Source organism: Thamnophis sirtalis, unplaced genomic scaffold (assembly GCF_051295495.1).
Source record: "Thamnophis sirtalis isolate CommonGarterSnake01/CBP01778 unplaced genomic scaffold, rThaSir2_p1.2 scaffold_2, whole genome shotgun sequence".
NCBI lineage: Eukaryota > Metazoa > Chordata > Lepidosauria > Squamata > Natricidae > Thamnophis > Thamnophis sirtalis.
The window spans coordinates 12,431,560-12,444,077 of record NW_028261382.1 but is presented as its reverse complement, the minus strand read 5'-3'; the positions used below and the strand labels follow the sequence as shown (position 1 = coordinate 12,444,077).

Sequence of the window (12,518 nt, the reverse complement as noted above, 5' to 3'; positions counted from 1 at the left end):
AACTGCTGTATGATATATGATGGAACTTCTTGTCCATCTTAAGTTATGTGTTTGTTTTTGTTGATGTGTTTATGTGTTTAAAATAAAAATGTAAAAAAAAAAAGACTTTGAGGTCGAAAACATCAAGATGGTGGCCTCGAGCAGACCTGAGGCCGCCTTCTTGAAGTTTTTGACCTCTCCCATCTCTGTGGACACTCCTGAATGGTGGAAATCTATAAATCCACTCTGTAGATCATGCACTCTTGAATTCTAGATTGATCTTTGTTAAAGATCTGGGAGAGACATGGAAAGAAGGTCAGCCAATAAATAGGCATAGCAACTAAGTCAGCCAATGGGAGCTTAAACAGATCTGTGCAGAGAATTGAAACAGAAACTTTAGCAGTCTGCTGCTCTGAGAAGTAAACTATCAGTCTTCTGGGCTTGTCTGCTGAAAATGAAATGAATTGCTTGTGTTTGCCTGTAACTCTCCTGCCTTGTGTTTACTCGGAAGAACCACCTGTTGGTATTGTACATTGATTCACCTGTTCTTATGTACGTAAAGAAGTTAATGAACACAGCTGCATCAATTAAAAAAAAGAAAAAGAAACTTACTCTGGATGGCCGGGGAGGTGCTGAATTCTCTTTGGCTGCAAAGCCACCGTCTCCTTTAGACTCTGAAGAACCTGTTGGCTGGCATTTTGGTTTTGTTCTTCTTCTTCTGTTGGGGGGCCAGGATCTATTTTCACCAGATAATAATACAACATAGACAAAGAAAAACCTCTTTGAGCTGACCATGAAGAGAAATCAAACACACAAGTCTACAAATGTAAGGAAATCCGCTCTCAATCTGATCACTCAATGGTCATTTACCTTCCTGCCACTCCAGCGGAGATGCTTTTTCCACTACTTTGGGTGGCTCTTCATTGGCGTCTTTCTTTTTCTTCCTAGTTGGTTTCGTTTTCTTTTGCTTAAATGTTTGGAGGTCCCATTTCAAGTCCCACATCCAGGGGTCGCCTTTATACCTATCGGGATACAACCGGCCAACCCTAAGGAGGTGGTCAAACAGCCACTTCCTCTCTAAAACAGCCTTTCCCACCCAATGGTACCACCTGAACATCTGAGATTCTGCAGGCTGCAACTAAACATGGAGATAAGGTTGATTTTATGGCTGTACAGTCAAGTTCCTCTTCCATTCTTCTTCTCTCATTATCACCCTACAGCTGCTTGGTTCACCGACAAATGCCCGCTGACAAAACCGCAGTGAGAAAACCGCGAGTTCTAAATTGCGCCGATGAATGAGCGAAGAAGCGCGCCTTCAACAAGTAATAACCGCGAGTTCTAAACCTAACCCTAAACCTAATCCTAAACCTAACCCTTACCTTAACTGAAATAAAACCCTAAACCTAACCCTGAACCTAACCCTTACCTTAACTGAAATAAAACCCTAAACCTAACCCTGAACCTAACCCCTTACCTTAACTGAAATCACGCTTTTGTCGGCACAGTTTTGTTGTGCGCGCATTTGTCGGGCCACGCAGCTGCTTGACTGAGATCCCAATTGCAAGGCCCACGTGTTCAACGAACAAGGTAGTTCTGGTTTAAAGCCTACTAACTCTACCAATTATGGCACGATTGAGCAGTACCTGTCCTCGTGAAGCAGTTGACAAGTATTATCTGCCAAGTTCATCAAAGACTTCTTCATCTCCTTTTGCAGCTCCTCATAAGTGATCTGAGCTTCATCCAGGTACTTCTCCCAGTTCTGATTCACAGGCAGGTAAGAAACCCCCATTTCTAGCATACCTGCGAAAGTCACAGGATGTGGACACCTAACGGGGAACAAGAGAAAGGAACAGCTAATCCCAAAACGTCAGATCCAAATTCTGGCAGAAGATGGGCAATGTTGCCTATATAGAGAAAGTATCTGATAATAGCAATAGCGCTTAGACTTATATACCGCTTCATAGTGCTTTTACAGCCCTCTCTAAGCATTTTACAGAGTCAGCGTATTGCCCCCAACAATCTGGGTCCTCGTTTTACCAACCACAGAACGATGGAAGGCTGAGTCAACCTTGAGCTGAGATAACCTTACAAGAAAGGTTAAAATCAGTGGACAAAATTCAGAATCGTCTTCTACAGAATAAATCTGGAGTAGTTCCAAAGGCTGGTTAAATCCTTTCACTGGGGCACCCAATGTATTTTCCCCATTAAAAAAAAACATGGTTACTATTCATTCCTTTGGGGAATAATCAAGTACTTTATTTAAGATGAAGGATTATTATTTCAACAGACAAAGATTATAGTTTTAATACTAGTGGCGAGCTTCTATAGCCAACCATTTCTTAGATGCTTCCAATCACCACCACTGTCCATTAAGATTCTTCTAACAAATACTTTTTTTTTCTCCTCTCACTTATGCTGCCTGGCATCACTAATGGTTCAGCACAGCATTCCTACCACTATACAGGACCAAGTAAATTTACCAAAATCGTTCTCAATGAAATGAGAAAATAAATTGTACCAATAAAAGAGAATATCTGTAATTCTGGGTTGAACTGCGGGATCTTTGCTGCTTTCTAAGTGGGTTACTCTCCTTCTACCCCACTAAAGATGTTGCCGAGTTGGGAATGAAATGTCTGCAACCAAACTCAGAGAGCATCCACAAACTAAACTGTGCTCACTCCATGCTCCTACATTTTTTTACAAAGTCCTAAACAACTATACAAAGTCAACTACGACTGGCAGGTAACCCAGAACACTGGAGTCTCATACTCAAATGCATTTTTTACTCAATGAATAAATCACCTTTTCAAGAAAAGAGGAAGCTGTTCATGAAATACTTCATAAGTAGCCTGAACATCAAGGGAACAGTAATTCATCAGCTCCTTTGAACGAAGAGAAACATAAGGAATGGACAGTTATTTAAAAGTAGAACATAAGGCATTTGCTACTTTAGTATTAAAGGTTCTCCATGCACATGTGTGCTAGTCATTCCCGATTCTAGGGGGCTGTGCTCATCTCCATTTCAAAGTTGAAGAGCCAGCGCTGTCCGAAGATGTCTCTGTGGTCATGTGGCCGGCATGACTCAATGCCGAAGGCGCATGGAACATTGTTACTTTCCCACCAAAGGTGGTCCCTATTTTTCTACTTGCATTTTTACTTCGAACTGCTAGTTTAGCAGAAGCTGGGACAAGTAACGGGAGCTCACTCCGTGACTTGACGTCAGGGATTCAAACCACCGAACTGCCGACCTTTCCAATCGAGAAGCTCAGCGTCTTAGCTACTGAGCCACAGCGTCCCCTTGATTTAGTATTTCCTCCTGATTATTTAAAGCAGATACTTTCTTGGGTCCTTCTAGCTAATACTTTGTTCTCAGAAAGGGAGATTTCAAAGTGTCTATGGAGATTCTCAGTCATCCAGGTCATGGTTGTCCCAAAGGTGTTTTTTTTAAGGGGCAACTGGAGTTTCTGAAAGTCCAGTTGCCTCTTGAAAAAAAGCACCTTTGAGGACAGAGATTTCCAAGCTTTCCTTCCCACCTGGAAGTTATTCCTGATATCATTCATGCTGCCCTTGACGAAGAGTTCGCGGGCTTCTTTCTGCAACGGCTGGCCTCCCACGTAGAGGGAATGCACATCTGCCAGGTTGTTGATACTGCTGATGTCCACCCAGTTCCAGGAGCCAATCTGCAATGGTAGGCCAGCAAAAGAAAAATAAGAAACTAATCTATAGGTTGAAAACCACATGGAGAGAAACAAGACTTGCTGGAAGCTGGGCAGCATTTTAATATAATAATAAAGACACAACCATCCATTCCCATCATTATCGCTCATTTCTCCCCCCCCCCCATCGTTTTAACCCTCAGAATTAAATAACCAGATTAAATAACCAAATTAAGAGCCTTGGTGGCCCAGTGGTTAGAGTGCAGTACTGCAGGCTACTTCTGCTGACTGCCAGCTGCCTGCAATTTGGCAGTCCAAATCCTATCAGGCTCAAGGTTGACTCAGCCTTTCATCCTTCCGAGGTGGGTAAAATGAGGACCCAAATTGTTGGGGGCAATATGCTGATTCTGTGAACTGCTTAGAGAGGGCTGCAAAAGCATTGTAAAGTGATATATAAATCTATTGCTGTTGCTGATAACTTTCAACCTGCAAATACTTACTATATTGTGTGGAGGTATATTTAGCTGTGTGAATCTGCGCTAAAGCAAACTTCAACTCATATTATCTGATTTTTAAAAGCTAAGAGTGCTTAGCTTCCGAAGAAGCCTATATCTGTGTGGTTGTATCAGTGCCATTTTTTTATTTTACTCTGGAGAATTCTGGCTTGTGTTATTTGAGTGTGTAAGGGCTACTGTATATCTTTAAGCATTCCTTCATTCCCCAATATGCTGATTCTGTGAACTGCTTAGAGAGGGATGTAAAGCACTGCAAAGAGGTATATAAGTCTAAGAGCTATCGCTATGTAAAGCACTATGAAGCAGTATATAAGTGTTAAGTGCTATTTCTATGATCTCCTTTGCAATCTCAGTTCTCTTTATTAGATGTCCAAGCCTCTCTTACTTAATCCTTATAGGCAGTAGAATAAGGATGGATGAAAACAGAGAATATCGTTGACTTCAATATGTAGGCAGTCCCATTTGTGAATGCCACTCTCCCGCTTAAAATAAATCTTGCAGAAATAAAACAGAGGGGAACAGAGTGCAGAGAAGAGCAGCCAGGATGATGAGCAGACTGGAGGCTAAAACATACGTTGAACAGCTGCAGGAACTGGGCCTAGCTAGTCTAGTGAAGAGAAAGACCAGGGGAGACATGAGAGCAGACTTCCAATATTTGAGGGGCTACCATGGAGAAGAGGGAGTCAAGCTATTTTCCAAAGTACTTGGAGGCCAGACGAGGAATAACGGATGGAAACTGAACAAGGAGAGATTCAACCTGGAAATAAGGAGAAATTTTCTGACAGTGAAAGCAATCAACAGCTTGCCTTCAGAAGGCCCTTCTCCGGGTGCCGTCGACCGGACAATGCCGGCTGGCAACCCCACGGGGGAGGGCCTCCTCTGTAGCTGCTCCGGCCCTGTGGAACGATCTACCCGTAGAAATCCGGACCCTTCCCACTCTCTCGGCCTTCCGAAAAGCCACTAAAACCTGGCTATTCCAGCAGGCCTGGGGCTGTTGACCTCACGGACGAGGTCCGGCCCCACCAAGATTGACTGTATGGTGCGTTGCTTTTAAATTTGTTTTCCTCTCTTCCTATTTTTAACTTTTTATCTTTTAGTCTTGTTTTTGTAAGCCGCCCGGAGTCCTACGGGATTGGGCGGCATATAAATTTATTAAATTACAAAATTACAATTACAATTAAGTGGTGGGAGCTTCATCACTGGAGGCCTTTAAGAAGAGACTGGACTGCCATCTGTCAGAAATGGTGTAGGGTCTCCTGCTTGGAGGGGAGGGAGGAGGTTGGACTAGATGACCTACGAAGTCCCTTCCAACTCCGTTAATCTGTTTTGTGGCAACTTTTTTCTGCTCCTTTAAAGATAGGCTTTAAAAGAGGTAAAGAGACCACGACTGAATCCACTCACCATGGGCCCACTGTCTTTGCCGCGTGTCTTCTTGATGTGTTGCTTGACCTGTTGAAGTCCTCTCCCCTTGCCTTGCTTGGCCGCCTTCCAAAGGCTACGCTGGAAACCGGTCAGTCCCGAGATAGCCATGTGCATGCTCATCGTGTCCAGGAATCGCATTTGGGATCCCTAAAAGTGTGGTTGGAACAATTCAAAGGGAGCATCCCTCCAATGCTGCCTTACAAACCTCTGTGGATTGGAACATCAGGCATATAATGCGGCCACTCGTATCTCACTCAGCAACTGCCATTGTACGCTGCGGTTACTTAATGCTGGTAGGTGCTTTCAATACAAACAGAGTAGTATTTTGCAACCGTGATCCGACAATTGCGCGATAGACATATGCGCGCTGACAAAATAGCGCCGATTAAAACGCGACGTCAAAATCGCGATGACAAATTCGCGATGACAAGCACAATAACATCGAAAACATTTTAGGATTAGGGTTAGGGTTATAACGTACGTATACGCGTCCCACTATGTTAAAGGCCCAGCACACTCACCGGGATGTCTATAGTTTGTTGATGACGTGATTTTGTTGTTGCGCATTTGTCGTCGCGCTATTGTCGAAAATCAATTAGCGATTTTGACGGCACTCATTTGTCCGTCGCGGTTTTAGTCAGCGCGCATATGTCTATCGCACATTTGTCGGTGAATCTTTTGCAACAACCAGGGGCAAAGAAATATATACCATCAACCCCTAAAGCATTTACTGAATGACTGCACTGATCCACTTAACAACTGAAGTAATTCGCTTAATAACTGTGGCCAGAAAGATCGTAAATTGGGGCAAAACTCCTTTAACCGCCTTGCTTAGCAACAGAAATTTGGGACTCAATTTGATCGTGGGTCGAGGACTACCTGTCAGGGTAATTCCAAGTGATACACCCATCGCAAGCAGAACTCCGAGGCAGATGAATTCCTCAAAGAACAGGTTTATTGGATATATCATATTGGCACAGGCTGGAGACAACCGACTCTGAATATTCACTCAATTAAAAGTTTTCCCCCTTCACCAAACAATCAATCACATGGTCCAATCACGGTATTGTCCAGTTGCCTGGTAACTTCACTCCTCCTCTCTCCAACCACCTGTGGGAATGACCTTGGTTCCTAGGAGAAACTATTTTGTTTTGGCTACAAGCCCCAGTTATCTCTATTCCCCACCCCACCCCAAGCCTCAAAATCGTCTCAGTCAGATCAGCTTCAGGGTTCCCACGGTTTTCACCTCATTAAAAGTCTTCCTCCCTCCCCAATCAGTCACATGGTCCAATGAAGGTGTTGTCCGGTTGCCTAACAACTTCTCTCCTCCTCTCTCCAACCACCTTTAGAAATGTCCTTGGTTCTCAGGAGAAAGTATTTTGCTTTGGCTACAACACCCCAGCTATCTCTATTCCTCCCTGTCCATCCCTCCGCTCCAGTGTGACAAAACTGAAGCTTCAAAATGGCCTTCTTTAGGTCAGATTCAGGGTTGACACTACCAGTACAGATCCAGAATCTCCTGGTCTCCCAATTTAAGTACAGGAGCAACCGGACCTGACCCTACTTTAATTTTTCAAGATTGGCCAAGTCGTCCCCTGGCCACAAACCTTTTCTCCTTCAAGCCACTGTGAGAATTGGGCAGAGGAGGAGAAGGAAACAAGCTGAAGAAATGGAGAGGGGTGTCTTACCTGGATCAGGTATTGTTCCTTAATGTGAGCCCGGTCAAAGGAGACGTTGTGACCCACCACCAGCCTCTCCTCTCCTTCCTGCCTTTTGAGGCTGCTGCTGTTTTCAAGGGGGATGAGATCGGAGAGACCGAGCTGGTTCGACCAGCTGTAGCGTTGTTCCACCAGCCGTTTGCTGCACCACGAATACCTGGGAAACGAAGCAGATCCATGTTTACCCTATTTTTCATTTTGGTTTAGCAACCCTCATAATGCCAGGTTATCCCCTAGTAGACAGGATAGAAATACAATAACGTTGCAACTTCAAATAATCTGCAGTAGCAAGTTATCTGCCTTAGCAAAGAGGGAGTTTGATGTCCTTTGAAAGGCTTCCAACTCTTTATTATTTCATCTTCACTCAGTGTTGACTTATGAAATAATAAGAAAGATGTCAGGCCTGCAATTATATTCCTGTTAGGATCTTTGGCCTGCCACACTTTCTCTTAATTCATTATGCTTTTTCATTAGTGTAATAGTTGGGAGGGGGGAATAGAAAGGAGTAGGATTGTGGAATGTATTGTTGTCATTCTTTTCTAGAAGACCAAGGTCATCTTTTTTCTCCGCACCTTTGCACCTGACCGGAAGCATCTGGGTGGAGATGGCAGTGAGGAAGAAGAGGATTGGACCATGTGATGGATTGTGGGTGTGGGGACAAGATCATGAACTTTTAACTGGGTGGGATTCTGATGTAATTTCCAGAATTGGGATTACACAGATGTGCTAAGATGTCTGATTTATTAAATTGGAACTTTAAGGATCGTTTTGCCTTGGACTCTGATTTAATTCTACATGATACTTGGAACGCTGACAAAAGATTCTGGACTGTGCTGAGATGGACAAGTGAACAAAAAGAAATCCAAGGAAAAGAAGAGACAGAATATTATTTGGTATGGGAAAAATGGTACAGGTGGCTGGAGGAAAGAAACAAAGATGAACGCTAAGTACCTAAGAAAGATAACAATTATAAATAAAGGATAAATGTTATATACATAAAAGAGAGATGAAGTTTGTCTGAGGTAATTAGCCAAAATATAGGTAGATAAGTAAATGATAGTGAAATAAGAGGGTTGAAAATGGTGAAACTCAATGATAAGGTATTAGGAGGGAAAATATTGTATATAAAAATATGTACCAATCTAAAACTGCTATAAGGAACATGAAGTTCCAGCGTGTTGCATAAATGTAGTCTATGTCTTTGTATTTGTGTGTTATATATTTATATGTGTGTATGTATGTATGTATGTATGTATGTATGTAGATAGATAGATAGATAGATAGATAGAGATAGAGATAGAGATAGAGATAGAGATAGAGATAGAGATAGAGATAGAGATAGAGGATAGATAGATAGATAGATAGATAGATAGATAGATAGATAGATAGATAGATAGATAGATAGATAGATAGATAGATAGACTTCCAACTCTTATTTCACCAATGGTTAGAGGGGGGAAAAAGGAGTTTGGAAATGAAGAAAGCTAAAAAAATAGTAGACAATACACTTAGAGATATAAATAAGATGAAAACTGTTAGTATGTGTATAATGAGAGTAACGATGTTTAATGTTGATATGATATTATTACTAGAAGATATCAAGAAGAAAAATGGAGAGTTTTATAATATTTAAATGCTCAATATATTAGAATACTAAACTTAGGGAAATAATGTTAATATGAATGTGAAAGATGCGGCAAAAGTGGAACGATGTTGCAGAGAGGTTTGTACCCAAATGACACACTGCATAAAGAAAGACGGAATGTTTATTTTTGTAACTGAAAAATAATAAAACTCTTTTTTTTAAAAAAAAGACTTCCAACTCTGTGCTTGTTAATGGTTCCTATTCTTTCTTGAGTTAAGGCGTTTGGTCCGGACATTGCCCAGATATCTATAAATAAATACCTGGGCAACATCGGGTTATCAGCGAGTTACCTAGATGTAAGAACTTGACTCTACTTCTCCTTACCAAGCATTGGGTGACAGGGCCACTGCAAGGGTGGGACAATGTCCTTCTTCCATGCACACCTCCACATCAAAGACCAATGCTCGTTCATCGGGGAAGTCCACCTTCTCCCTCTCCCCATCGGGACCATAGCGAGTCCATCCCACTTCCCATGCCCATTCCGTGGGCATTGGTGGCATCTCACGCTGGATGAGTTCCTTGGCAGCCTCCAGATAGGGGAGGTTTTGCGCCTGAGCCAAGTGGCAGAAATGCTCATCTATGTTCGCTCCGTACATCCGGGGAAGCTGCAGTTCCACGTCAGGAATGGTGGATGTTTCTTTGTCCCATAAGTCATGTTTCTTCAAGTGTTCTACGCTCTTCTGGATGTCCTCCTCCGAACAGCGGACTTGAGCCCCCCGGAAAATCTGCTCATGAAGACCCTTCGAGAGCATCTGGATGCCGAGAGGATTCATGCGCTGCTCATCTTTGAGAGGAGCACCAGTATCCGCAGCCATCTTCTCCTGAAGCAGGAGACCTGCTGAGGAACTGGAGGAGCTTGTCCTGGGAGTTCTGCCAAGGAAGGATGGACCTGCCAGAGATGTCCTCCATGCCAGCCGTTTCATCTTCACCGCGAACAAGCGGTATGGGAAACAAGCCCCGATTTCCTGGCCAGCTCGGATCTGTCAGGAAACAGCAGAGTTAAATGTTTTCCCATTCCAGCATCCCAGATTCTTACAACACCGCCTTGCCAGGGGACAATAAACCGTGATTCGCCACTATTGTAAACCGTGATTTCTTATCACGACTTGCTGAGTCATATTCACGAACAGCTGCGTTTCTTCAACACATGCTGCCCTGAGTATGTTACCTAGTTGGGTCAGGGAACGTCTGCAAGGAAACCATGCACTGAGGACCCCCTCCTTTCAACCCGGAGCTAAAAATATTCTACTAGTGATACCGTTCTGTTTGTCAAGCCCATGTTCCTTTTTCTTACCCTTCTAAAAAAAAATTGTTTCTTTGTAAATTACGAATACCAATTCTCAAAATCAGGGTATCCATACATCCCACAAACAATATTCCTTCCCCCTATGGCTCTCACCTTCCTGCCGTCTAAATGAGGATTTATCGTGTGCCCTTGCATTCTCATGTGGTTTTCAAAACGCTTAAAATTCAGCCAGATTAAAACCCCAACAAACCCATTTATGCAAAGACAGACAGACAGACAGACAGACAGATATAAAGAGAGAGAAAAAGAGGGGGGAATGTTAATGTGGAGAGAATTTGATGTTATGCACTATTGTAATTATCTTGATATACAGTCATATTATTAATGTTACTGTAATGAATATTATAACAAATATATGGATTTTGATTGTCTAAAACCCAGATCTCACACTTGTTTGGTGGAAATGGGAAGTAATATAAATAAAATAAATAAAACATGGGGAAAATCCGTTTATTCAAAGGGTTATGTTTACTTAATTGCTAATCATTATTTTGAGGTCTGTCAGGCTGGGCAAATCCAGCTCAGTTTGCTCTGTTTAAGGTTGAACGACACATGTAACTTCAGAAAAAAAATGGGTTAATGCACACTAGCAATTCAAGGAAAGGGAGAATCTGATTATTATCATATATGGGTTTTTTTAACCATTGGTTAGAAAACGAATAGGGATAAAAAGTAGAAAATTAAATAATTTAGGAAGAGAAACGTTACAACAGGAGAGATGTCAAGCTGTAGTTAAAATAAGAAGAGGTGCATCTAAAGAATTGGATGGTCATATAACTATTATATCCAGCAAGCCGGCCTGAATAAAATAAATTATTAATTTTAATTGTTAATTCTAATTTAATTTCTAAATTTCATTGTAAATGTCTATTGGGTGTTTTTTTTTTGGATATTCTATTTAATCTTTCTTTTAATTTTTGTAATATGTGTTTTTATGTTGTACGCCGCCCTGAGTCCTTTGGGAGAAGGGCGGCATATAAGTCCAATAAACCTAAACCATAAACTTATTATGACACCCACAAAAATTTGTACTCAGATGACACACTGATTAATGAATGATGAAATGTTTGTTTTAAAAGGGAAATTTTTTTTTTTACAAAAAAAGAAAAAATGGGTTCATGCAGGATGAGGGTTAAGCGACAGGTTTCATGCAAGACGCGTGTTAAGCAGGTCGTGGGAATGCATTCTCTCGCACTCACTCGCACACCATCTTCTTTCATCGCCCCCCCCAAAAGGTTATTTAAGGCCGTCCTCCCCACCCAATGAGGCTACTCCTTGCCCCCCCCCCCGAAATAGATGCCTAATCACCCCCTACCCCAAAAGAAATCTGCCTTCCTCCTTTTCCCAAGAAAAAAGACACAGGAAGAGAAGAAGATGCCCCCCCGTAGCCCTGCCCCCTTTGAAGGTTGCAAAAAAGCCCCCCCCCCCAAAAAAATACCCTTCCAAACGTGCTCCCCGCTTCCTTGCACACGCTTGCAAAAACTCAAAGCAAATCTGCAGCGCTTCCGTTCCAACTCATGGCGGTCTCTTCCAACTCAAGGGGGGGGCGACAAAGGATGAAAGTGAAACCAAAAGCTCCTTCTCACGTTGCAAACGCTCCCCAGAAAGAGAGAGCGTCCTTCAGTAGGATATATAAAACAAAACCTAGGTTGAGGGAGAAAACTATCGCTGTGGAGAAGCTAGTTTTGTTTCTCTTTCTTTGCCGGGCCTCCCCTGCATCGGTGTGGGGAATAGTACCTTCCTAAGCCTCCCGGATCCACGGACTCCTTGCTGCAACTTCTATAGGGATCGCGCAGCCTCTTTGCCGGAGTGGCCGCGTGGCCTAATGGATAAGGCGTCTGACTTCGGATCAGAAGATTGCAGGTTCGAGTCCTGCCGCGGTCGCAATAGAAAGGAAGTTGAAAGAAGCTTCTCCATGTTTTTTTAATAACTCAAATGAGAAATGTTTTTTTTAAATTATGCTTTCCTCATTTTAACGGTGGCGTATGTTATTTTCAGTTTCGATTAACCCCTTGGTCTTTTTTCGCTCTATCTGTAAACTGTACTTTAAGTGGGGGGTCCTTGGTGCTCTCTGAACTTGGTTTTTTTCTTGCAAAAGTTTCATTAGAATAGAATAGAATAGAATAGAATAGAATAGAATAGAATAGAATAGAATAGAATAGAATAGAATAGAATAGAATAATAGAATTCTTTATTGGCCAAGTGTGATTGGACACACAAGAAACTTCTCTTTGGTGCAAATTAGGTAACATCATCAGTGTTAGAATACATAGCAAA

At 42.3% G+C, this 12,518-nt stretch overlaps 1 protein-coding gene and 1 non-coding gene across 2 annotated transcripts in view; one reads left to right on the top strand and one right to left on the bottom strand.

Annotated features, from left to right (window-relative positions):
* POLG (DNA polymerase gamma, catalytic subunit) overlaps window positions 1–11,718 on the bottom strand; it is a 31,583-nt gene extending 19,865 nt beyond the window's left edge. The window contains exons 1-9 of the mRNA XM_087704290.1: window positions 11,680–11,718; window positions 9,260–9,915; window positions 7,261–7,447; window positions 5,552–5,719; window positions 3,513–3,659; window positions 2,782–2,861; window positions 1,623–1,805; window positions 850–1,001; window positions 592–715 (exon numbers count right to left, since the gene is read on the bottom strand). Coding sequence (XP_087560416.1) covers window positions 592–715; window positions 850–1,001; window positions 1,623–1,805; window positions 2,782–2,861; window positions 3,513–3,659; window positions 5,552–5,719; window positions 7,261–7,447; window positions 9,260–9,858 — 1,640 coding nt within the window. The 5' untranslated portion in view covers window positions 9,859–9,915; window positions 11,680–11,718. The remainder of the gene's footprint in view (window positions 1–591; window positions 716–849; window positions 1,002–1,622; window positions 1,806–2,781; window positions 2,862–3,512; window positions 3,660–5,551; window positions 5,720–7,260; window positions 7,448–9,259; window positions 9,916–11,679) is intronic.
* Window positions 11,719–12,052: 334 nt separating this feature from the next.
* On the top strand, window positions 12,053–12,125 carry TRNAR-UCG (transfer RNA arginine (anticodon UCG)). The gene has a single exon. It is a non-coding gene; the product is annotated as a tRNA-Arg (tRNA).
* Window positions 12,126–12,518: the final 393 nt, after the last annotated feature.